The 26,875-nt window shown below is 45.6% G+C and overlaps 1 protein-coding gene across 5 annotated transcripts in view; it reads right to left on the reverse strand.

Annotated features, from left to right (window-relative positions):
• CRTAC1 (cartilage acidic protein 1) overlaps positions 1-26,875 on the reverse strand; it is a 206,258-nt gene that overhangs the window by 13,974 nt on the left and 165,409 nt on the right. For 2 of the 5 annotated variants that reach the window (XM_072626815.1, XM_072626784.1), the window contains exons 9-14: positions 25,148-25,230; positions 21,252-21,352; positions 20,561-20,729; positions 10,905-11,050; positions 10,090-10,132; positions 8,558-8,701 (exon numbers count right to left, since the gene is read on the reverse strand). In XM_072626815.1, the coding sequence (XP_072482916.1) occupies positions 8,558-8,701; positions 10,090-10,132; positions 10,905-11,050; positions 20,561-20,729; positions 21,252-21,352; positions 25,148-25,230 (686 nt within the window). Of the gene's footprint in view, positions 1-7,688; positions 7,846-7,883; positions 8,046-8,145; positions 8,294-8,557; positions 8,702-10,089; positions 10,133-10,904; positions 11,051-20,560; positions 20,730-21,251; positions 21,353-25,147; positions 25,231-26,875 lie in introns of those variants that run through there. The other 3 variants (XM_072626813.1, XM_072626795.1, XM_072626806.1) reach the window with 3 other exon arrangements.

Below are 26,875 nucleotides of genomic sequence, written 5' to 3' on the forward strand. Positions count from 1 at the left end.
GAGACAGCTAAGGTGTGGTGGTGAGAGCATGACCTTTGGAAGCGGAGGCCCTGCGTTTAAGTTCTGACTCCGCTCCTTATGAGTCAAAAGATTTCAGGCAAGTTATGTAGCTGCTCTGTCCTTAGTTTCTTCAACTGTATCAGGAGGAGATTGGACTGGACTGCCGCTAAGGTCTCTTCTAGCTCTAAATCTATGATCCTAAGCAGTGGAAAGAAAAAAGACAAGGATGTAGGGCATGGAGTTCTTCACTAGAATGAAAGATCATTGCATGGAGGCATCATTGCTCTCGGTACTTTTGGACTCAGTTCCTAGCATAGTGCCTCACGCATAGTAGGCTTCTCTCTGCTTACACAGTTATTGCCTTGATTCAGGCCCTCGTCACTCCTTGTCTAGATTATTGCAATAGCCTCCAAACTGTTTTCTCACTGAGGTCTGCCATTGCTCCAGTCCATCTTACACATTGTGCGGGAAGGGATGGGAAAGGGAAAAGTATTGGAAATTTACCCTTTCTCCCTCTTTGATCCAACTACACTGGCTCTCTGACTGTCTCTCTGTCTCTGTCTCCCTGTCTCTGTCTCTCCCCCTCATGGCACTCCATCCTTTTTCCACACTTTGTACTGGCAATTTCCTGTGCCTGGAATACTCCCTACTTACATCCAATTCCTAGACGCCCTTTCTTTCTTTAAAATGTAGCTCAGACACCATACTCTCCATGAAGCCTTTCTTGGTCCCTATGGCTCTCCCTCCCATAACACTACTTTTTTTTTTACACAGGTGTTTATTAACTTTATAATTATGTTTTTACATAGACATTTTTACATAGGTATTTATTAACTTTATAGTTATGTTGAATTTTTTTTGTACTTGTCACTTTTTCCATTACAATGTAAACTCCCTGTAAGTAGGAATCTTTTCATTCTTTGTTTTTGTATCCCTAGTATCTAACATAATACTTAGCACACAGTAGGGACCTAATAAATACTTGCTGATTGTTTGAAGAAAAATTTCCATAACTTGTGAGGAAGAAATTAGGAGGCTGGTAAATGGGGGGAAAGTGGGCGTGGTCCATGTTTTGTTTGAAAAATATTTTGATAACTGTATTTCAGTATAATTGGTTTCCTTTGCAATCTGGTTATTCATTTTTATTTGTTTAAAAGCATTATTCTGAGAAGGGGCCCACAGACTTCCCCAGACTGCCATAGGCACAGGCCAGCAAAAACTCAAAAAAGGTTAAGAGTAACAACATGGCAGCATTTAAATATGACTTTAAGGTTTGCAAAGCGCTTTACAAATATCTCACTCTGTCTTCACAACAACTTTGGGAGTTAGGGGTTATTATTATCTCCATTTTGTAGATGGGAAAACTCAGGCAGACAGAAGTTAAATGACTTGCCCACAGTCACCAGCGAGTAAGTGTCTGGGATCACATTTGAACTCAGGTCTTCCCGATTCCAGGTCCAGTGCTCTACCTCACTGATATAGATAGAGAAAGATGTCAGGGGATATGCAGACATCTCCAGTGATCATTTTCTATGAGAAGAGGAGAATCAGAATTGTATAGCCCCGGGAAAAGGTCCTGCTGTCCTGAGTTTAGGTCTTTTCTAGCACTATATCCTGTGATCCTCCAACCTTTGACTGAGGGGCCTATATCTGAGACATTAGGGGAAAAGTGGTATAGAAAGGCACCCGTCATTCATAGGGACAGGTAAATGGATGGAGAGATGCAGGGAAAGCTGGTTGTTGTGAAATGACTGATGGATGTGGGGAGGCAGGAGCAAGAGATAGATGTCTAGATGGCTAGAGAGATGGATGCAATTAGTCTCACAGAGAGGCAGGCAAATGGATAGATACAGATAGGGATTGCAATTCTCAGTGGATGAATTGTGCTCTGAGCTGTTGGAAAGAAGGCATATCTCATAAAATAAGTCATACTTTTTGCACCTTGGGAATGGAAGGGACAGTGTCTAAGAGTCCCCCTGCCTTCTAATTCCATTTACTCTGGATATCTAGGTTTTCTTCACTTAGGCCGGAGGAAACCCAGTTCTGCCAGGGTGGAGGAAGGAAGGGTCGTTACTTAGCAATGTTGTGGTGAAATTTCTGACCAAAGAGGACTGTCTCATTTATGTCACCTCTGGGGCAATCCACTAGGGAGAGGAGCGACGTAAGTGGAGACATGCAGTTCAGGAGTCTCAGCCTGGGAATAGGGAGGGAAGCAGCAGCTCTGGTTCTGGGACAGGTCTGGAAACAGCAGGTAGTTGCTGGAAACCATTTTCTAGCCCAGACTCTCAAGCTGCAGAACCAGGGTTCCTGCAGCAACTCCCTCCCACCTGGGTACAGCATTTGCTGCAATAAATGCTCTCCTTCCATTTTTCAAAACACTGCTCTGAAGCCCTAACCCATATTCCTCTTTTCATAGGACATCTTTGCCCTTTCTCGCCTGGAAATCCGCTTGTATTTATTTTGTATCTATTCCGTATTTACTTATCTGTATTTATGCTTTTCTCCAATCCCCTTCCCTCCCCAGAATGTTAGCTTTTTGTAGGCAGGGACTGTTGCATTTTTCTGTTATTTTATCCCCAAAGCCTAGAACAGTGCCCTGCACGTAGCAAACTCTTAAAAATCAATGAATGAATCTGTAAAGTGGCCCACCTTCCTTTCTTTATCTGCAAAGTGGGGCAACTACTGTTGCAAGAATGGATGATAATAGTTTCTAAAATGCTTTGAGATCACTGGAGAGCTAATAGGGTTCAACTCCTTGCATTATCGTGATTAGAAGACTGGGTCTCTAGCCCAGCTCAGCCCAGCCCAGCTGCCCGAGCAGATGCCTGCCCCTTTGAGACTTCACTCTATCAGATATTGCCTTCTGGCCCTCCTCTTCATTACTTAATGAAGATTCTTTCTGGAAATGGCATTTCTGGAGAATTTTAGGACTAATCTATGCACTGTCAGTTCACCTCATCCCCCAGGGATGGTGCACCAAGTGACAAGTCAGCCAAGCTCAGGGATGGGATGTTAAGTCCATCACTGAGTGCCTCAGGAATCAGAACAAAGCAGATGCTCAACTGGGATCACAGGCTGTCTGTTCCATTAGTTGGTGGGGGACAAGAGTTAAGTGGAGGAGGAAATGACTCAGTTTACTGCTCTCCTTGCCCTGTGTCCAGGGAGAGTCAGAACTAAGAGGCTTGTTATTCCTGCCACAGAAACATGAGGTAAAAGTAGGGAGTCCCCTGGACATTTCTGGTCTGGAGATGTGAGTCTGCTGGATAAGTCTATTCTCCTCTAGAGGAGGGACTGACCCTCTCCTCCTGAGCAAGATCCCTGCCTCCCAGGGCTATTGCGATGATATGAGCTCTTTGAGGCCTAGCTCAAAATGCTTCCTCCCCTGATTCTTTGTCTGGGGCACAGATCATGTCCTAATTTGTACTGTGTTTATCTGAACAATTGTCTCATTCCCCTCTTCCCTCCCTCGAGATTCTCCTAACACTCAAGTTAGGTGGGGACAGGGATAAGGAATGCATCTATGATCATATTGATAGAAAAGTCATTCTTGGATAAGCAAACTCCCCCTACCAAAGCGGGTCAGCACCTTTTTTAAAACCAAAAGGTCTTGGAGTTACCTGGAGCACTAGAGGGACATGCTCAGGTCAAGTCTCATGGCCAGGATGGGTGAGAGGGATGATGTAAGCTCATGTCTCTTACTTTGGGGCCATTTATTTGCTACCCCTACAATTACTTCCCTACTCAATGAGGCAAAGGCTGAATTAAATCTTAAGTTCCTTGAGAGCAGGAACCATGCCTAATCTATCTCTATATCTCAAAAAGAGTTTTAGTACTAGCCTATCTAGCATCAAAGCTCAGGTGTTAGAACATGAGTCTTATAAATAAGGGAAATGAGTTCAAATTTTTCTGGATCCTGTTCAATAAAATAGGCAGCTAGGGGGCTCAGTGAATAGAGAACCTGGTCTGGAGTCAGGAAGGCCTGAGCTCAGATCTGGCCTCAGACACTTACTGGCTGTGTGACCCTGAGCAAGTCATTTAACCCTGTTTTCCTCACTTTCCTTATCTGCAAAATGAGCTGGAGAAGGAAATGGCAAACCACTCCAGTGTCCCTGCCAAGAAAACCCCAAATGGGGTGAGACATAACTGAATAAACAAGGGCTGCATAATTCTTGGGAACCTTTATCTATTGAAATTACAGCATTTCAGAAGCACTGATCCTCCTAATATTCAGTTAGGGAGGTGTTGAACTAGATGCCCTCCAAGGTTCTATAATTCTATAAGACGTGTCTGTGGCAATGAGTCTACTCTTCTTTTGTTGACCTTTTGACCAATTCACAGCGCGACAGTACTTCTTCCAGAGGGCAAGGAGTTGGGACAACTTGGTCACCTTATAAAGGTTTCATGGAAGAAGATTGAGGTGAAGTTTTGGATTATCTGTGGAGTTCACTGACCCCCATTCACTCTCTCCCTCCCACCTTCTCTCCTTCTCTCTGACTATTTGCAAGATGAGCTAGTTACCAAGGAGACATCGCTACATCCTCCTGATAGGACTAGGCTGGGGCTCGAGTCCGCACTATGGTAGTAAGAGATAGAAGGTGACCCTAGGGAGGGTGGGATTCTGCTTGTCATCCCAGCCAAGTATCTGGGTTGGGCTTGGGCTTGTGTGAGTGTGGAATCTGCTTGGAAAGACTTAGCTTGTTTCCTGAGAAGATTAAATGTTCTGTCTCCTGCTTCAGCATGGTTCTGGAAAGATGAACAAAGCCCCTGTTTGGAGCACAGAACTGGATTTTCTGCTTGGCTGCATCAGTCTAGCCGTTTGGGTCTGTGTGATGCGTTAGACCTCGGAGGGGGCTCTGGCAGGCCGAGTGAAGCTCAGTGCAGCTCCTGGCCCCAGAAGGGTGGCACCTTCCCACAGTGGGGCTGTTGATACAGTAGGGGCACGGGAAGGTGGAGGGTAGGAGCCTTCTACTCACTTTCCTCCACGATTCGGCAGAAATTAAGCACAACCAAACTCTACCAGGGAGGGAGGCCCCCTGGAACGGAAAATTCCAGTTTTCCTCGGCAGCTCTGAACATAAAACTTGCCTAGGATGGTTTATATACCTATTGCTGGGGTTCAGTATTTGTCTAGCTTTCTTCTCATCTGTTTCTACCCATGCCGTCGAGCTTAGAAGGTAAACATCCAAGGGAAGGAGGTGTGTTGAACGTTTTTGAAGGAGCAGAATTCAGCTCTCACCCCCACTTGACTGACCCCTACTCCCTGCTGACAGGTGCTAAACATGTCCTTTCAATATTAATGACAAGCATGTCTAACCTAACCCCTTCCTCTGACTCGGAGCGGCAGTCACCAGCCAACCTCATACATTTGATCCTGTCAAACCACCCAGTCTGAGGAAAGGCAGTGTGATCTCAGGCCACTGGCACTGCACATCTGCTTCTACTTGTGGACTGTAGTGGGGCCAGAAATAATTCTACGGATGTCAGCTGGCCCCACCTATAAATGGATACAGGAAAACCTCATTATAAAAAATACCCAACAAAAACCCAACAACTTGATGTTCAGACATTTGCTGTTACATTCATTCCTTATCTAAATCAGAAACCTAATGTGACTACTTAGATTGCCTGGAGACTTACTTTACTGAGATTTCTGGTCCTCTTGGCAGTCAGTGGCTTTCGACAAATGAACTGCTTGTTTACTTTGGGGCTTTGATGTCACAGCCAGTATCCAAGAAATGTCCAATGGCATTATAATTTAGTGCTGTGTGGGGTCTAGCTAACATGCTCTTGAATCTCTGGGCATGGCCACATATTGAATTGTTGAATTTGTGTGTTTCCCAGGCCCCTCACCTGCAATTAACTCACTCCTTCCTAAAGAGGTAATAGCTTCCCATAGAGATGGAGGCCAATATCAAAGGGAGGCTGCATCTCATATATTGGGTTGGAAGGCAGAAGACATGGGCTTTTATCTTGGTTCTTCCAGGTGTGTGACCTTGAGCAAGTCATTTCTGGGCCTCAGTTTCCTCGTACGTAGAATGACGGATTTGGAAGAGAAGGTTTGATACTAAGATCTAAGTTCCCTTCTCCAACACCCATGTCTAGGCACAAGTACCTCAATGAAAGCCTTTCTGAAACCTACTGTAGCTATTTAGCTAAGCTGTGATTTTTGTTTTGTTTTTTGCTTTAGACTTGTAATTCAAACAACTGTCACAAATATAAAAATAGCTGCACCTGTTAGGGATTCACATTTTATTATTTATCTTGAGTATCATTATTATAATATCAGAAAATTGTAGCTCTCTTTTAAATAGGTGATTTTAAAAGGTTTACTGCATTTCTAAGTGTGATTTTATTATATCTTGGGGCACTGTATTCTCCCCCTCCTTTTTCCTTCCAGAAGATATCTGCAATTCAATGTGAGGTAATGGCAATTTTCACTATCAAGACTTATTATTAAAGTATTCTATGTATTAGGTCCAGCCCCAGAAGGCAGGTTGGTCCTGAGCGTCCCTGAATGTTGAGTAGAAAAATCTGCTGAGAGATTTTTTCTAAAAAATGGGTTGCCAGAGTTGTATTCCTACTTACTCACCTCCTCTAAGGAAAATCTCAATAAACTCACTGCTCAGACCAATTCCTTGCTCACAGTAGGTACTTTGTAGTAGTAGTGTTTGCTGTTTGTCCTTCAGTCTCGAAGAGGACCAAGACATCAGGGAAATATTGAATCGAATTGCATTGCAAGCTCACTATCTCCTCATTCCATAACTCCTTTCCTTGGACTGAATCCCAGCCTCCCAGAAGGGGCACACGCTAGTCTGTACCCACATTTCACTGCTTTTGTTTGTGCTCAGTGGGGCCTGATTGGCACCTGGAAATTTGTTGGCATGCCTACTTGGTCAAAAAATTGTAGATTATTAGAGCTTAAAGTGACTTTGAAGAATAACTAGTACAACCTTATCATTTCACAGAGAGGGAAACTGGGGCCCAGAGAAGGGAGGTGAGACTTCCCATATTCTCTCCATAAGTTGGGGCTGAGTCAGATCTAGAACCCAAGCCAGGTCTAGAACCCAACGCTGGTGAACGACCTGCATGGCAGGTATGCTACTTGTGTGTTGTTCATTCTTAGCACCACCATCCAACCTGGGCGTGATATTTTCTCTACTCCTTCACTTGGCTTCACTGTACAGTGTTATGGAGAGGATGGCATCCTGTAGCCATTCAGAGGATGGAATTTTGGATATGAGGTGTGGTGTAAACACAAAGTGTGCGACAGTTTTTCAAGCATCATCTATTGCCCCAGAGGAATTCCACCAGCTCAGCGCTAATATCCAGCATACAGTTTATTGGCATAAGTTCTCTGGGGGAAGGGCTGGAAGACTTAGCAGATTAAAATTTTAACATTTTCATCAAGAAACCCTATCCCTCCCTTCCCCCCACTCTCATGGCCACTGTCACCACCTCCACCAGCACCATCCCCTCAAGAAGGTGTGTTCTCCATTCCAGGGAGTGAGGGTGGGCAAAGAAGAAACAGCACAGGCCAAACCAGCAGGCACAAGATACATTATAATGAAGCAAGCAACCACCCAGGAGCCATCTTTGTTAAGGGCAAAATAATAAACAAGAGAAAGGTTACAACACAGACTGATACAGATGAACTAGGACGGTTGTGGCTGTTTCGGAAGGGAGGGAGGGAGGGAGAAATTTCCCTTTGTGTTTTCTCAGAAAACATGCAAAGAAAGGATTCACAAACAACTCTGTTTACAAAAATATCGATAACTTCCCTTTCCCTTTTCAAAGATGGCTACCCTGCTGTCCATTCAATGACTCTGAGGGAACACTGTGGTATCTACTGCGGGGTAGAGAGAGAAACAGGCAGAGGGAGAGAGATTCAGTTCCACAAAGGTTGTTAGGCTTTCTTTATTGACGGGAATTAAAGTGCATATAACTGAAGGCAAAGTCCAAGGCCTAGAAATAGAAAGGAGGCCTGAGAGGGAGACTCAGAGATTCTGATGGCAGCAGAGGGGTATCCACCTAGAAAGGCCACTTGAGCTGCAGAGGGAGTGGGAGAGAAAAAACAAAACAAAACGAGAGAGAGATCAAGGGAGAGATGGAAAAGGAGGAAAAAGAGAAATGCCAATTCAGACAGAAGTTAACAAGAGCTCATTTATTTCTTAGGTAGGAAGAGGATCACTGGCTTAATGAGAGGTGCATTAGTCTGAGGAAGATAGGACTGCAACGGAATTGTAACTCTTCAGTTACAGGCTTGGCCCAGTGCATAGCTTGTGGACTGGGGTCCCCTATGAAAACAAAAAGTGTGTGTATGTGTGAGTGTGTGTATGTGGCTTCAGATGGATACCTCATAACTTTATATGGGGGTATTATCCAGGAAACCCTCAATTTATCTTTTCAAACTAATAAGAAAGCTGAGGTAGAACATCCTGGATTTGGGGGATCCCTATGGAATCCCCAAACCTAAGGGAATTAGGATGACTTTATTTGGCTCGTTCTACTCTCCCCTTGCTCTTGGGTTACATTTGGGTCTCTTAATGTCTTCCACTCACCCACGCAAGCAGTGCCATCCTCATTGGGCTCATAGCCCCGACTGCACCTTTTGTTTGTCCGACATCGGTAGCTTCCATAGGTGTTGATGCAGACTGGCTTCTCACGGGGACACACAAACGGGAACTGGATACACTCATCGGTGTCTGAAAAGTAAGAGAGGAATCAACTCACTCAGCAGTCCAGATGTACGCTGGCTGAAGGAAACAGTGAATAAAAACTCTTTCCAGGCTAGGCGCCTTCTGCCTGCCAATCATCCTAATGAAAAAACAATTATGGCATGTTGACTGCATGGGAAGAACTCTACAAGGCATGCTAAGCTGCCAAGTTTCTATTGTAAGACCTTGGCAACTACTAAGAGTCTGAATGTCACTGTCACCTTCTTCATTTTTACAATTGTCCCCCAACCATGGCGTGTCCAGTTGCCCGTATTGTAATCCCATCTCGGAGTGGCCTTGACTACCCATCCCACTACCTAACTGCCCTGTGGGTTACCTTGCAAGGCATCCCATTGGGCATATGGCCAATCCTCCCTTATAATGGCTAGCCCAGACTCCTAGTCCCTAGAACAATGCCTGCCATGATAAATACTTAAATGCTTATGAATTGCATGCACTGAGTTCTGTTCACCATAGTCAGGCTGCTCCTGGTTAGAGGCAGAAGACCTGGTGTCAGACTTCAGCTCTGCCACTACTAGTGGTATGACCTTTGGACTTTCTGGGACTGATTGTCTTTAATTATAGACTGGGGGAACTAGACTAGAGGATCTCTAAGGTTCCTTCCATCTCCAAGTCTATGAGAATCCACATGACCAGCTAGGCGAAGGCCAATAATTTCCTAGTACACGATGGTGACACCAGATTCTACCAAACTATTGGACCAGATTGTGATATCCACACCTCCTTGCTAATTCCTCTTTACATAGACTTTCTGTAGTGATCTCTCCTCCCTGCTCCTGAAAGTTTTTCAAAGCACTTTGCTTAGACCCCTCCTTTACATTTCACTTTTGTTGTTCAATCATGTCTGACTCTTTATGACCCTACTGGGCTTTTTTTGGTAAAGATACTGGAGTAATTTGCCATGTCCTTCTCCAGCTCATTTTACAGATAAGGAAACTGAGGCAAACAGAGTTAAGTGACTTACCCAGGGTCACACAGCTGGTGAATCTCCCTTGTAACGTAGTTATTTAAAATGTACGTACTGTCCTCTACCCCTCATCATTAAATTGTAAGAATATTGAGAAAAATGTGTTCCGTATCCATTTTTGCATCCCCACAGTAGATACTTAATAAACGTGTGTGTGGTTGGGGCCTGAATGTCAAAATGTGCTCCAATTGGGATATCAGTTCATTCTTTCCATCATGGCATTTCTCCTTTCCTCTCACACCACATTCCCATTTCAAGGTCCTTTCCCACCCTTTCATGAATATCTTGAACTCCTGGCCAGGGCCTTATGTTTTATTTCCCCAAAAGCTGCTCCATGGTCACTCCCTCCCCCCACTTCTCTGACCCATGAGATCTGTTACCAACTCACCCATGCACCGTCCATTGTCTTGCTGGGAGAATCCTTGGCCGCACTGCATGGTGGGAGGAAGTGGAGACACCAGTGAGCCTCGATGTCCCTGTCCCAGGCCCTCTCTCGTCACAGCACCAAAGCAGCTGCCATCCAGACCCCAAATCCAGCGGAAGCTGAGCTCAGGTCCAGTGCCTGAAGGCAGCCTCTCTTCCCTCCTTCCCAGGTCTTTTGTTCCCTTGTACTTAGACCAAAAGGGATTCAGGAGTCCAATTGTTGATACCTCAAGCTCCTGTTCTTTTCCCTTCTCCATAGTGGAATCTATGAGCCAGAATTAGGAAACCCAACTTTCAGGCTTTCCTCTTCCTCTTTTGGCCTTCTCCCCCAGCCTGCTGTGCTGGGGAAAACCGAAGGAGGGATACCCAGCTGCAGCTTAGAGGCCAAGAGGCTCAGAGCTGCTGCCCTCATAGGCAAGGGAGGAGCTGCCAGGAGCCCTACATTTTGCTAAAAGGTTTTGTCTCAGTTGTGAAGGTCACAAGAGGTCCCTGCTAGGGAAACTCTCTCATTCAAGGGATGAGATAGCTTGGATATAAGAACTAAGGATCTACTTTAGCTAGTGTGTATGTTAGTGTGTTCATCCTTCGTTGCCAAAGAAGAGCATGCCATCAGAGAAATGATGACATGACTTGCACTTGACTTTGTTTTGAGTGAAGGAAGGCTGTGCAGCTATGGGCCTATTAATTGGCCCACCTTCTCAGGATTCCCTTCTATGGGGCTGAGTAGTGTCTCCATCTAGGGAAGGTGGGACCATAGTAGAGCCTAGAGTTTCTGCCCACCTCCAGTGTTGCTGGTCTGAGTGGCCCATCTTCCTCTCGGGGATAGAGGATCTCCAGCACAGAGTTAGTCTCATTACTGGTTACCCCTCGGCTCACAACCCTACCATCTGGCCACGTCACCTCCACACTGCTGGCCTCGTCCTGTCCTGTGGAGTGAGAGAGCACAGATGAAGCAGAAGAGAGAAGAAGCATAAGATGCATTTCCTGCCCCAAACTGTTCCACTAGAAAATTGTTTTCGAGAATATCCTAAGGTAATAGCAACATATTTTTTTTTAAGAACACAGAATGATAGCTCACTCACTTAAGGATCTAGGTGGCTACCTGTGGCCTCAAGGCCACAAATTCCCTATCCTTAGATAAAATAAACACACAGCATTTGGGGGTAGGCATAATGAGTCTAGCATGACACCCTGAAGAAAATACTGAACTTGGAGTAAGAAGACCTGGGTTCAAATCCAGTTTAGCCACTTCCTAGTCATATGAACCTGGGCAAGCCCCTGGGCCTCTCCAACAAGCCTCACTTTTTTCATCTATAAAATGGGGATAAAAATATGTGTACTGCTCACCTCACTGAGATGTTATAAGGAAAGTATCTGAGCACTCAAAGTCCCCCCGTCAGATTGTAATTGCCAAATCATGAAGGGAAAATTCATTAAAATAGCTAGCATTTATATAACCTTTAGAGTTTGCAAAGCACTTTACATAGATCATCCTCACAACAATCCTGTGAGCTAGGTACTATTATTGTACCCATTTTACAGATGAGGAAATGGCCTGAGAGAGATTATGATTTGCTTAGGGCCACACAGCCAGTGATTTCCTTGAGGTAGATTCAGACTTTGGTCTTTCTGACCCTAAATACTGAACTTCATTCACTTTATCCACAGAACGTTATGTCTTATTTAGTCTCATATTACCTAGTGTGTCTGTAGGTTCAAATCTCTTGGATTTAAAACCCACCCTTGCACTCAGGGACAATAAACAATCCATGGGGTTTAGGACAGTCTCGTGAACCTTGAGAGCCTGGGCTGAGGGGTGGAAGGCTGTGGACATTCCACTGTCAATATGAATTGACTGGGACATCTGCCACGGCTATGTAGTGACTTCTAGACCAGCTGATCCCCTAATATGTGAGAGAAATTATCTTTCTATTATATTAATAACCAGTTATTAAATCAGGAGGCAAGCTTTTTCTCCTCTTTTTCTTCATTGAGGTCTAGTTCTTATGGAAGGTCAGCCTCTGGAGGAGGTCCTGGTGGAGATGAACCCTGACCTTTGGGGAACATGCTCTTCCATTTTGGACTGGACTCCACCCAACTAGGAGACCTTACTTCTATTTAGAGTATAAGCAGAATCCAGTTACTCTGAAGGAAATGAGCCCCTGTCCATGGACCCCTCCAGTAGAGTTTAGGGTCATGAAGGAGAAGACCAATCAGGGTGGTCTGGATGGAGATACGTTCCCCTGCTCAGATTGCTGGAGGTAGCGGAGGCATATGATCAAGTCAGGTTCTCAGCACGTTCTCTGGCCCACTTCCTCATTCAATGTCATACCATTTGTTGATTTTTACTTGTCAGGGGCATTCCCTCTCGTAAAGGTATTTAAGGAATTCAGCATCTCCACTCAGGGTGTTTGGTTGCTGAGAGAAACCATGGACCATCAGTTTATTGATTATTAGCTAGCCTAATTAATAAATTGATAATTAATTACCCAGAAACTCTGTCTCTTGGGGTTTTTTTCCCTTCCTAACAGAAGACTGGGATATTTTGTCCCTTCCTCAGAGAATGCAAATGATGCTGTATAGACAACTACTCCCTTCTACACCAGCATCTGTTTTAGTAAAGTCAAAGACACCACAAAACCAACCAAGGAGCACTCTGGGTGAAAGGACGGCTTGAAAGACAATATCATACGCCCATGTTGTATTGTGAACTCAGTGATCTTCTGAGGGTTATCTTCTCTGGCATCTCACATTCAGAGTCAGCACCTTGCCACTGCAACTGGAGGGGAAGCCTTTGTTATCTGAGAAGCAACATCCAGAGTCAGGAAGAGAGTTGGGCTTAGAGTCAGGAGGTCTCAGCTTGAATCTTGGCTGGGACACACACTGGCTGTGTTAACTTAGACAAGATTTGGTGGGAGAAACTCTGGACTTGAAAGTAGGACAGAATTATATTCAGGAGAAGCCTGGGATCCTGCCTTGAGTACTTACTAGTTGGGTGACCATGGACAAGTCACTTAATGCCTCTGAGCCTCTGTTTTCTCATCTGTCAAATGGGGATCAAACAATCAACAAACATTTATTAAGTACCATGGCCTGGGTTGAGAGTATTTTCAGGACTCCTTGTATAGTATAAAGAATGGGTAGAAAGAAATCTGTTTCTTCCTGTCTCCCCTAGCTTCTCCCCAGGATACAGGTTCTGCCTTGCTTCCTAGGCTGCAAAAGGAATGAGTCAGGGTGATTGGAGCCTAGGGTACCAGGATGTGAAGTATAGTGGGGGCAAAATAGTTACTGGAGCTCTGAGAGGGGCAGCAGTGGCAGAGGGCAGCTGTGGTCTATGACCTTCTCCAGAGTTCTGATAGGCCCAATGGGACAGTGTCACATAGGGGAAAGAGTATTAGGCACTAGAGTCCAAGGATGAGGGGAAGATGAAAAAGGCCTCCAGTAGCAGCAGCAGGGGATTTATGCTAAGTCTTGGAGGAAGCCAGGAGATGAAGGTGAGGAGGGAGGCTGAAGGCTATGCAAATACATGGAGTCAGGAGGTGGAGGCCAGGGTCACTGGATCATGGACTATATAAAGGAGGAGGAGGGAGTAAAATAGAAAAAGACTGGAACTGTAGGAAAGGGCCTTGTTCTGAAGGGTTTTAAAAATGGAACACAGCACCTTATATTTGATCCCAGAGCTGATAAGAAGTCTCTGGGGATGACTGGTTTGGAGGAGCCGTGCCACCTGGGCTCCTGTCCTGGCTCAGCTCCTTCCTGCCTAGTGACCTGAGGCCATACAGTCCCTTTGCCTCTCTGGGCCTTGGTTTCCTCCTCCATATTCAATTCAAGGAGCATTTATTAAGCACCTAATATGTATTAGGTTCTGAGCTAGGCACTGGGCATAGACAAAAGCCTAGAATCCCTGCTTTCAAGCAGGGACATTCTATAGCATGTATAGAGATAAGTAGGTACAAGATACAAATAAAATAAACCCAAAATAATTTCGCTGAGGTTGGGGAATGATGGGATTGAACTAGATGGCCCATGATCCTGGCATTGGATGAGGCCATGTCAGAGCTGCCCCCAGAGGAAAGGAAGGCGACTATGATGGAGGCTCTGCCATCCAGACTCCCTTGAATACAGTCCTCAGTACAGGGCCCAGGGCATGCCTCTCCTGCTGCTGGTTGCAAGTGAAGACTGCTCACCTTGATATTAAGCAGAGAGGACAGGGGACATCAGGAGCAGCCCTGAGCAGTCTCAGGCAGTTACAAAGGACAAAGGCAATTGAGACAAACAGGATTGCTCTTTTTCAGAAGAATTAGAAACAAAGCAGATGGTGGGAATATAGTCGGTGGAATATTTTTGCACTTTAATAAAGCCATTTTTATGGGGGAGTGGGGGGAGTCCATTGAATTTTCTTTCCTCAAATGAGCTCCAACAGCTTAGATACTAACCCTGTTTTACTTGCCAAAAAAAAAAAAAAAGAGAGAGAGAGAGAGCTGAAAGCCTGGACAAAAGGGGCTTCTGTGTTGACATCTCTAGGGCAAGGAAGGCTTTCTTATGGATTGGTGGGGGCAGGGAAATGATTTGCGTTTATTTTATTTTCTGTGTTGGGTAACAAACAGCCATCCGCCTCCACACAACGAGAAACAGTCAGCAACCGAAGCATAGGAGCTGAAACAACCATACAGAATGTAAAATATGCAGTATTCTCCATTGTGTGTGTGTGTGTGTGTGTGTATGTGTGTGTGTGTGTGTGTGTGTGAGAGAGAGAGAGAGAGAGAGAGAGAGAGAGAGAGAGATAGAGAGAGAGAGAGAGAGAGAATTCTTTACAGGCTGTAAGCAGAAAGCTAATAGATCTGTGATTGGCACTGACCCCAAGAGCATCCTGATATGGCTAGAAATGAGGGCAGAGGTGAAAAACCAATGAGATCAAACAGGCTGAATATTGCAAATGAACATACAGGAGAAATATATCCCAAATCAGGAGTCTAAGGCAGGCAGAAGTCCCAGGAAGACTGGAGGAGGCAGTGATACAAAAGGAGACAGACAGGCTTGTCAGAGCAAGGTTATTGTCCTTCAGAATCCTCTGCCCCAAAGGGGTGCTCCCAAGCCCCCCTCCCCCCCCCCCAATATTGGAGGGCCTGAGTATCACATTCGGTTAGATTCAGTCCTGGAGAAGCCAGTTGGGGAGCCCTAAGGGACTAGATGCCTTCAAAATGAAGGATGGATTAGAGCCCAGAGAGGAAAGGCAGAAAGGAGGCTGGGGAACTTTTGAAGAACGACAGGACTTACTAAATCAACAAAGCTGTACACAAAGATGAGGAACCGTGGACTTAATGTGGCTTAGAGTCCTCAAAGATGTGAACCGTGCGGCGGCACCCAGAGGGAGCAAATCACTGCAGCCATGGAGATGACCAATATAGAACATACAGAGACGTATGCATGATACCCCCACACGACACACATTCCATTCATATTTACATACATAGAACACATGGGACCTAACATGCTCACTATACAACACGCACACATTTATAACATACAAAACATACATGTGAACACACGCACAAAACACAACTACACAATACAACTGCACACATGTCCTTTTGTACACCCATTGTGCTTCAAAGACAAAACAGGTTTTGAAATAATTTCTGATGGATGGAAGGAGCAGAAGAGGAGAGAGTACCAATCACTAAAGATTTCCAACATCAGCCAGCTGGAGGGTGGTTCCCTGAAGCTGCCCTGGGAGGGCGGGGACAATCATTTCCATTTCCATTTCCACTTTTAGAGATTCCAAATTTTCCCCCTAAATTGTAGTCATTCCTTCCTCCTTCCTCCTCATCCTTGCCATTCCTTCCTGATACTGAACAAATACCTGGAAATCACAATTCTGTGCACTGCCAGGCCTGGGTTCCCCCATTTTTGCCTTGGCATTAATTTTCTACTTACCTCTTTTTCAGCATAGGCATTTTTCATTCAGAGTCAAAACTAGAAATTGGGGAAGTAGGGGAAAATTCAGTTGAGCCAGTGTGTGTGTGTGTGTGTGTGTGTGTGTGTGTGTGTGTGTGTGTGTGTGTGTGTGATGGTTGGGAGGGGTAAAGCAGATGTCTAAAGTGCTTGTATGAGATTGAGGAAGACGAGATAGGGGTTATGAGAATTGAGGCTGAGATGAAAGCATTCAAAGGAGGCAGAGATTTGGGGAAGAAATAAGGTGGTGAGTAAGGTTTGGAGTGTACTGGGGAGGACAAGTACCCTGGAGGTCTTTTAGGTGCAAGCATCATGCGGAGGCTCTGGATAGGACAGAAGGACCTTTAAGGGAGAGGGGGTTGCTGAGTGATGGCGGCCGAGGGAGGGTCGGAAGGTGGCAGTGGGGAGCAAGGATTACATCAGCTTCTCCTCCTGAACCTGTCTGCCAGGGGTGTGAGAAGAGAAACAGCCAGCTGGTGTGCGTGTGTGTGTGTGTGTGTGTGTGTGTGTTGGGGCAAGAGATGAGGTGTTTTCAGGAGGGAGTCAGACTTCGGGGAGTTCCAGAAGATGTCAAAGATTTGGAAGAAAAAGATCGAAGGTCCTAAATTGAGAGATGGAGGAGGCCTTGGAAGTCATTCAGCCTAACAACTTTACCGATGATGAAATTGAGGCTGGGAGAATTAAGTCTAAGGTCCCATTATGTTCACACTCAGGTCCTTTGACTCTGTGTTTCCACTGTGTTTCACTAAATCCACTCTGTTTCCAATAATAAAAGAGGAAGGTCCTCTGAGGATGCATTGAAAAGGGAGGGCAGAAGCAGATGGTGATGTGGGGAGGGCTAAGACTGAATTCACCATGGGGGATGGCTGTGGGCATGGTCAGTTGCTTTGACTACTGAACTCCACTGGTGATCCTACACCAATATCTGGGCCTGTCACCTGACTTGGGATGGTAGGCCAAGTGACTGGTGGGGATGGGGGTGGGGAAGAAGAGGGAGGGTGCACATTTCATCCTGCTCCAGCTGGAAAGTACTAGGAGGGGAGTATGGCAGTCATAGGACCCTGAGGGGTGAGAGCCCAGAGTCAAGTAAAGGGGCTGGTAAGTTGGGTAGCTGGTAGTGGGAGGTGGGCAGAGGTGGGAAATGTACCACCCCGGGGAAGGAACAACCCCCCAACACATCTTGGTGCTATTGGTATGTAATTAGTGTCTGAAATCTTCTGTCTCAGCCTCAGCTGTCCCTTTATTCAATCGAATTCCTCTCCAGCACTTGCCCTTCTCATTTCTAACCTAGTTCCACTCCTAACTATCTGGAACCTTCCCCATCCCCAGCTTTTCAGATCCCTTTTATATATTCCCTTCCCTCATTAGAATCCTTGAGGGTAGCCATTGGTTTTGTATTCCCAAGGCTTGCATACAGTAAGTGCTTAATAAGTGTTCCATTTATTCCTTCTGCTCATTTCTTTTCCTTCCCTCCTATTTTCCCTCCTGACTCTTTCTTTCAGCCCTAAGTCACTCCTCACTCTCCATCTCAACATCTGGTCATTTTAAACTCCAAATCCTCTTTGTCAGACACAGGCTTAGAGATCCTGGCACAGTGACTTCTTGCCATTTCTCTACTGCTTTTTGTCCTTCTGTTTTTCCTCCTGCCTCTCTTCTGTTCTCTCTCCCCTTTCCTCTAGTCTTCCTTCTCTTTTCCTCCCTTCCCATCTGCTTCCCTGCCTTCGATGCTCTCCTTCTGTCCTATGAGAGTGTCTCTATGTCTCCATCAATCAGGAAGCCCCTGCTCCCTCCCTGCTCTGTGAAGGGAGCGCTCTGGGGATTCATGATGGGCCTCTCAGCCGCTGGGAAGGACACCTTCCACTAGTCTGCGCTCGTGGGGACTGCTGTCTGCAAAGTTGGCTCAGGGGGCATCACGGCTGCCAGGTCTGGAGCTGACCTGGAGGGTCCCTGTTCCTAAAAAAAGAGCCCAGCCTCAGAGCCTAGCTCACTGAGATGGGACCTGGTTTTTCTGAGTCTAAGGAATGTGCTTGGCCTCAGGGCCCTTGTGTGTGTGGTGAGGGGAGGAGGGAGGAGGGTTAGGAGGGGGCAGTGTGGGTGTGGGGAGGGAGCATCAGTTCCTGGGCCAGGAACGCACCCTTTGATTTTTTTTAGCTCTCCTGAATTGTTGTCTTTGTGCAAAGTCTCCTCCCACTTCAATCCGTCCTCCCCTTCCAAGGTGATTCCTCTCAAGACCATGAGGCCTGACCAAGGCTCTTTGGGGCTCAATGAGCATCCTCTGTTTGGGTCTCCCCAAGCTGTCTCCTTTTCTGCCTTCTTCGGCTTTACGATCTTCCTCTACTCTAAAATGGCCTTCTGGCTGGTCTCAGTGCATTTGTATTGGCTGTGCCCCATGCCTGGAACGCTATGCCCCCTCAAGCCTCATATCTTCTGTGAAGGCCTTCCTGGTCTGGCCTGCACCCTACCCCCCACCCCGCCCCCATTGACCAGTGCCTTACCCTCCTATACTACCTTCTGTCTACTCCTGATATCCTAAACAGGACTACTTATTACCATATTGCCTCTCTCACTTAAATGGAAGAACTCCTTGAAAGCCATATTTCTGGCTTTCTTTGTATCCCCAGGGCTTAGAAAAATGCCTGGTGTATAATAAGTGCTTAATAAATGCCTGATTGGCTGAGCCCACAGAACTAGGGGGATGGCATAATTGAGAGGAAGGGACCCTTCTTTTGCACCAAACTACCACCACTGTTTAGGGAAGAATACAGTGGATGAATGATTGGCAATTGATTGTGGTTAATGCTGACATTATTTTGAAAATAATTGATAAGTGGTTGATATATGATACTACTGTACATACTGTACTGTATCTACAAAGTACTTCATGACATTATTACATTTGATTCTTTGAACACCTCCACGAAGGAGTCATTCTGATATGATGACCTCCATTTTACAGATGAAGAAACTGAGGCTCAGAGAAGTCAAATAACTTGCCCTAGGTCACACAGCAAGTAAGGGGCTAAGCCAGAACTTGAATCCAGATCTTTTGGCTCTAATTTTTGTACTTTTTCCATTGCACCATACTGTCTTTCAATCTTCTCTGCAGAGACTGTGGAGGCAGGTAGGATGGGTACCAAAGGGCCTTCTTAAACAGGTACATAAAGCAAGAACTAATTGGAGTCAGGAGACCTGGTTTCAAATCCTGCCTCTGATGTGTGTCACCTGTGTGACTTTGAACAAGTCACTCATCCTCTATGGGCCTCAGTTTCCCCAAATGTAAGATGAGGAGGTTGGAATATATGACTTCTGTGGTCCCTTCTGGCTTTAGATCTGTGAACTTCAGTACGGACTGTGGTTTAAGTCGGTCAATTAGCCACTGGTGTGGCCTCCCCTCCCCTCCATCTCTCCGAGCCATGTGGAAGTCCCTTGTTAGCAAGGGAATGTGAAAATGGATAGTAGAACAGATCTGGTGAGGGTAGAGCAGAGCCAAGAGATCTCTGTCTGAGTGATGACAGAAGGAACATCTGTAAGAAAATATAGCTGGCATGTCTAAGCAGCAGGAAGAGCTCACATTTATATATATAGCTGCTTTAGGGGCTACAACAACCTTGTGAGGCAAGTAGTACTGTGGTGATCATCCCTACTTTATAGCTTGAGAAACTGAGGTTCAGAGAGGCAGATTTTAGGTGGATGTAAAGAAATACCTTCTAAGACTGAGTTTTCCAGAAGTGCGATGAGCTGACTTAAGAGGCAGTGAGTTCTCTCTCACTCCAGGTTTTAAAACTGAAATTGAATGACTACGTGTCAATGACAGAGGAATCTTTATACCTGAGACAATCACCACAAACCACAGCCAGGGAAACTATGGTATGAAATGCATCTTCAGTTGGGAGCATCAGGTGCGATGGGGAGATAGAGCAGTGGGAGTGTTGCAGTATTAGAAGTGGAGATCAAAACAGCACCATCTGGTAGCTCCTATTTTAACTAATTATTCTTGCTAACTAGATGCTATAAGTATTGTTTCTACACTTTTGCGTTTCTATTGTTTCTATACTCTGGATGCATTGTAAGTACTATCAGCACCCTCTAAATTCAGTGCCCTGGGACAAAGACTCCACTGCCTTGTCTTAGTTACAGCTCTGGTCAGCGTTCATAGTAAGTGCTTAATAAATGTTTTTTAACTGACATTGTAGAGGTCATGAAATATTGGACTGAATTGCCTTTGAGATCCCTTCTAACAGATCATAGAGGTTAAATGACTTGCCAATGGTCATACAGTTGGCAAGTGTAGCACAGACCTGGGATTGGAACCCAAGTCTCTCCTGACTCCAAATCTAATGTACTTTATACTCTACCACCTTTTAGGTTAATACATCAAGTGACCTGCTCATGAGGAAAGTTCCCCTACCTTCAGTCATGTTTACTCTCCAGTGTGTAACCCAGACCTCACTCATTGTTATGCAAAGTTGGTTTGGACTCACCCAGGCCAAAATGTGCCACGGGTTCCATCTCACACAGGTAACCTGAGCCACCATCAATGATCCTCAGGTGAGCCCCACTCTTCTTGGTGTACAACACCACCTTGGCCCCTCTGGCAAAGGCTCCAAACTGGGTTCGGGGCACCACACGAAGCCAGTTGTTTTTGAATCCCTGGGGGTGAAGGTGGAGAAAAGAAAGCCCAGTTATCCTCTGAGGAAGAAGAGTAGCAGGGACTAAAACGTGGACATAGCCATGGGGACCCTGGTACAGGCACCAAAGTGTGGACACAGCCACGGGGACCCTGGCAGGGGGACCAAAGTGTGGACACAACCATGGGGACCCTGGTACGGGGACCAAAGTGTGGACACAGCCATGGGACCCTGGTATGGAGACCAAAGAGAAATGTACAGAAAAAAGGGGAGTAAAACTGGGGAAAGAAGGAATGGGCAAAGGGGGAAATGGAACAAAGGAAGGATCTAGAGAATTAGAGAACAGTAAAAGGAGGACAGACTGGAAGGGAAGGAAAGACAGAAGCAGGAAGTGTGGAGTGGCAAGAGAAGGGAGACGGATCCTAGGGTCAGGTCCTTTTTCCAGAGTCTGAATGTATTGGGGGATCCCTTAAGCTATTCCAGAGAGCATCATTAACTCTTTCTCCCACACACATCCCAGAGTCCCCTGGAGTCCCCTACTTACCTGGTTCCCCCGGAACACGGACAGAGGCTGGGCCATGGACTCTCCATGAGACAAGATCAAGTCCAGCATTCCATCTCCATCAAAGTCGGTCACCACGCCCCCTGTAACAACACAGGCTTAGCTCCTTGTTTGAGGCTGGTGAGAGCACAGAAAGGTTGAGCCTAAAAGCCCACCTCCTAAACCCTAAAGATTGTGCATAAAGAATGGGGCAAAAAGAGTAGTACCAGTTAACTAGTCTAGGTGAGTTCTTGCTGGTGATCCTTTTGGGGATTAAGGCTCCCTTTGAAATGACTGCCTTGACTCCTTACCCTTGTGTCCTTCCTGATGTGGCTACTTAACCCCAATCTTCTTTTGGCACTAATTCTGCCCCAGACCCTGGGACTCAAGCTAATCCTTTAGACCAGTGAGATGTAAGAACCCCATGAAGGCACAGCTCAGGCCTCAGTATCAGGCCAGCTTTATTGTTGGCTCTGCTCTGATCTTGTACTTGATTATTCCTACTTGGCTCTGGCCTTGGGGGGAGGATCTGTTGGATGTGACATCTCCCTACTCCCCACTGCATTGACTGACCTCTGGGCATAGAAGGGGGGGCTGTCTGTGGACCATGAACGGATGAGAGACGCCCACAGAACCATGATAATAAAGAAATAATCCCTCATAGTCCTAGTAAGAGATTACCATAGAGTCACCAATAGCAAAGGCTGCTGATGTTGCTTACCCCAATCCTTTGACCTTGTCTGGCATATCTTTCTGTTGTTGAGTTGTGACTCCACTGGTTCCTAGTCTCTAGACTTTTCTCTCTGTAATTTATTCTTCCTGGAATCAAGATAAGCTTCCTAATGATCTGCTCTGATCCTTTCCTAATTTATTTGAAAATCCTCAATGGCTTCCCATTGCCTACTGAATTAATATCAATTCCTGACCCTGATGGTCAGTGCCCCATATAATTTGGATTCAGCCTACATCTCCAGCCTTCCCTCACAAATGGTCCAGCCAAATGGAACTATTCCGCCCCCTATTTCTGCCCTCCAACTCCTCATGCGTCCTTTAACCCCAGTGTGCACCTGTCAAAGTCCTTTCCTTATTTCAGGTGCTCATCTCTTCTCTGTAGCCTTCCCTGAAACCCACTCCCCAGTTGTCTTGGTGAAAGGGAGGTCTCTCTCCTCAAACATTTTATAGCCTTTGCCTGGAAATTCCCTTATATTTATCACTTTCTCTTGTAATACAGTTCCTTCTGTCTTTCCTGTCTTTGATCATAAGCTTCTCGAGAGCAGCTTTGTATTCCTACACACTGCCTTGCATGCTGTAGGTGCATAATAAATGTTTGCTCAAGGGTACTGATATTGTTGAACTGTAAAATGATCCTCTGTTGGCCCAAGTCTCTTTCATCTTTTGGTTGATTTCTAGGCTCTATATATTGACAAGTTGCTCAGCTGCCAAAGTTATTTTCCTATCCATGGCACCCTCTCTCCAACTAAAGAAACTCCAATGACTCCCTATGATCTCCAGAATACAATACACATAAATGCTCCCCTTGGCATTTAAAAGTACTTTACACTCTGGTTCCTGCCCACTTTTCCAGTCTTCTTACACTTTACTTTCCTCCATGAACTCTTGAGATCCAGCTATGCTGTTCACTCATGTCCTTCTCTTTGTGACCCCATTTGGGGTTTTCTTAGCAAAGATACTGGAAAGATTTGCCATTTCCTTTTCCAGCTCATTTTATAGATGAGGAAACTGAGGTAAGCAGAGATAAATGACTTGTCCAGGGTCACCTAGCTGGTAAGCATCTGAGGCCAGATCTGAACTCATGAAGATGAGTCTTCCTGACTCCAGGCCCAGCACTGTATCCCCCACACCACTTCGATGCCCTAAAGTCCAACTATTCTTGACCTGTATGCTCTTTATCACACATGATACTCCATTCATTTGTCCTGGCTGTTACCCATGCCCGTGGTGCTATGAAGCCTCATTTCTGACTCCTTGTTTCAACTCTCTTCTCAAAACCCACCTTCTGCAGGAGACCTTTCCCATTCCCCCTTAGTGCTAGTGGCTTCTCTTTCAGATAGCCTCCAAGTTATAGTATATCTATCTAGTTTGTACAGAGTTGTTTACATATTATCTCCTTCACTGCAGTCTAAGTTCCTGGAGGATAGGAGCTATTTTTGCTTTCCCTTGCAATACAGTGCTTAGCTCTTAGCTGGTGCTCTGTAGATGTTTAATAAACGTTTGTCGAGTGACTGATTGGCTTCTGCTCTTATGGTGTTGTCGAATACCACCCAAAGACCCATAGGAGGTAAGTGGCTGAGCCGGGATCTGAAGCCAGTTTTTCTGACTTCACATTCTATTGTCCCACACTGAAAAGGTCCCCGATTCTGGGAGGGACAAGGGAGGTGGTTGGGTCAGGACAGACAAAGGAGAAGACTGATGTCATGAACTAAGGTAGAGTTACCCTCTGCTTAACTGCATACTGGTTCATGTGCAGACATCCTTGTCTAAAGCCTATAAAATCTAATAGAAATGTAATGTATTTGTATCTATAATATCATATACGATAGAATATATTTATAGTATAAATATAAATCTATATCATCTAGAGCCTGGAGGAGAAGGGAGTCACACCTACTTTCCAGCTTGCTCTACTATATCAAAAGACCTAATCAATTTATTTCAAAACTAAAAATCAGGCAAACAAAAGCCCAAATAAGGTCCTGCCCACCCACCACCTCCATTAGCAGCTGCTGCTCATTAAGCAGAGGGGAGCAAGGGGCACATGGCTATGGTGCTGCCTGGAAACTCAAAATCCCTCCCACAGCCAGGGGCCTGCTGGAGGTGAGTTCCACCTGGCCGAGAACCAGGATGACTTTCATGGCACCAATTAGCCTGAGAGTAGATGAGGTTGCAAATATTCCGGGCACCATCTAGCCCCCTATCTCATCCCTCCCAGGATCAGGGGCCCTTCCATCAGGCAGTGAAATACGGAGTCAGAAAAACTGGCTCTAAATCCCAATTACTACCTACTACATGACTTACTACCTACGTGACTTTGGACAGGTCATGCCATTGCTCTAGGCCTCAGTTTCTTCAATTGTAAAAGGATGTGATTGTACTAGATGGTCTTGAATTTCCCTTTCATCTCTAAATCGTCTTGTCTTACCACGTTTGAATTCTCTTTCTAATGTCTAGAGCCCCAGTCCTCCTGAGTCTGGCTCATTTTGCTACTTTTTCCACCTTACTAATAACAGCTGATTAGAGATGACATTTACAGGGCCATTTAAGGTTGGCAAAGCACTTTACAAGTAGTATATTATCTTATCCTCACAACAAGCCTTTCAGGTAGATTTTATCACTATTCCTTTTCTGTAGATAAGAAAACTGAGGGTCAGGGAGATAAAGGAATTGTCCAGGGTCACACAGCTAAGTGAGGATCAGAGATGGAATTTGAACGTAGGACTCCGCTGACTCCAGGTCCAGTGGTCTTCCTCCTCCACCACTGCCTAGGTATAGAAGGACTCAGAGCTTGTTAGAACCTCCCATGTAAGGAACAGAAGCAGGCCCAGTGTCTCTCCACCATTTTCTCTTTTTTCCATCTTCCATAGAACAGAGCACTGCTAGAGAACATCAATACAGAAGTCTCCATCCCCTAACTCCCACCTCCTGTCCTGGAATCCTAGGAATGGGTAATCCCTTCTTCCATCTTTCTGTACCATAGCCACCAGAGTGGCATTGCCAACTTTCTTCCACCTAGCTCCTATGTCCTTTCTCCTTATGATCTTAACTAGGTGGGCAAAGGGGGGAGAGGAGAAATATACAGGAGGTCAATGCCTTTGAGCTACCCTTTACCATCCACCTTCATTGTGAGATGTGTGCCAGGGAATGCCCAGACACTTTCCTACCTGTGCCCCGACCCTCAGGCTCCAAGGCATCTCCAGGATTGAGTTCTTCAATGAGAGGGTCAGCATGCTCCCTGCGGATGACCCTGTGGGAGAAGAGAGAAAACAGGAGCAATGATCACCCTCTGGAGCAGGGGTTCTTAACCTGTGGTCTGTGGGTAGACAGGAAAGAAAATGGCATCCTTACTTTCAATAACTTTTCTTTCTTTCCTTTGTAATATTATGCATTTTTAGGCATTTAAAAACATTATCCTAGGCTTCCTTGGATTGTTAAAGGGGACCATGACCCAAAGAACTGGAATTGGAAGGTCCATATTTCCATTTTGCTCACATTAGTCAATGCTCTCCTCCTGGAACCAGCTACGCCCCTCACCCCTAACTTTTCATCAGGAAAGGTAACAATCACAGAGACCTGGAAGGGACCTCCATCTAGCAGCACACCTCCTCATTTTCCATATGAGGAAACTGACTCCAGAGAAGGAAATGACCTGCCCAGGGTCCCACAGTGAATTTGGGGCAGAGGCATGGTCAGCTTCTTCCAAGAACTGCCAGGACCAGAGCGCCAACATCCATTCTCATACCTCGTAACAGTAGGCATTAATACTGAGTATTTACCCAGAACCATGGTGTCCTTGGCACTGCCCGGAATGCCCACACAGCACACCTCAGCTCTGCTTGCCCTGTACCGTAGCTTTGCCTGTTCCTCCCTTTCTATGGGATTTCGTGTATTTCTGCACATGTGGCTTTCCCAGTTTTATAATGGATGGTTTGTAGATTGCCTGGGGAAAGATGCCTGATTGACAGTGAAGACTGAGGGGGAGAGATGTCCTTAAGTGACCCAAATGTTTGTAGGGGATTCTTCTCTTCCTTTCACAGAGGGATGGAGGAGGGAAGTGACTTCCTTAATGTCAGTGGCCTGACTGCCTGGCACACTCATAATGAAGCCACATAAATAGAAAGCAACCAACCCTATATGCTTTACCCAGGGGTGTCCCCCTCCCATTCCCTTACTATATTTAGGGGGCCAAGCTGTGACAGCTGTCCACGCAATTTTTCTTTTGCCTTTTCTTTTCCCTAGTTTTTTCCTGTTCATTATTACTGACCCAGATTCTTGGCATCCGATGTGTACAGCAAATATGGGGGAGGATAGAAAGCCAGCGGATGGGCCACCAGAAACCTGTCCCTAGGTCACATTTGGAGGAGGATGCTGAATTTGATCCAGAAAGTAACCAGCGAGTCCCTGGCGGCTCAGACAGTGCCAAAAAAGAAGGCTTGCTGGATTCATTTGGTGCCATTAGCATTTTTAACAAAATTTGGAGAGAAAGGGGACTAGCCCTGACTGGGTCCCTTGAGTTTCTGAGTTCTCTGTTGGAATATGTGTATCTGGTTTTGAGGGAATGAGTCTTTGTGTGTCTGTGTCTCTACCCAGGTGATGTATTTGACCTAGGGTCCATGTTGAGTCTCCACGTACAAGAGCTGTGTATGTAATCTGAGAAAGTGTGACAGTACAATATTTGCGTATGTGTTTGCTTGCTGGGGACATATCTGGACTGTCTGTGTACACAATGCTAAATCTTTAATGTACCTAATTCCTTTACTGATCACCCGTGTACTGAATATACTTCTCTTCTTCTCTTGGACTATTATTATGAAGTTAAGAGCCCTCAGAAAATACCCTTCAAATAGGCAAATAGGAGGACCCTCAGTGTGGCCCGGAGCATCCAGGGTCTG

Source organism: Notamacropus eugenii, chromosome 1, assembly GCF_028372415.1.
Source record: "Notamacropus eugenii isolate mMacEug1 chromosome 1, mMacEug1.pri_v2, whole genome shotgun sequence".
NCBI classification, from domain to species: domain Eukaryota; kingdom Metazoa; phylum Chordata; class Mammalia; order Diprotodontia; family Macropodidae; genus Notamacropus; species Notamacropus eugenii.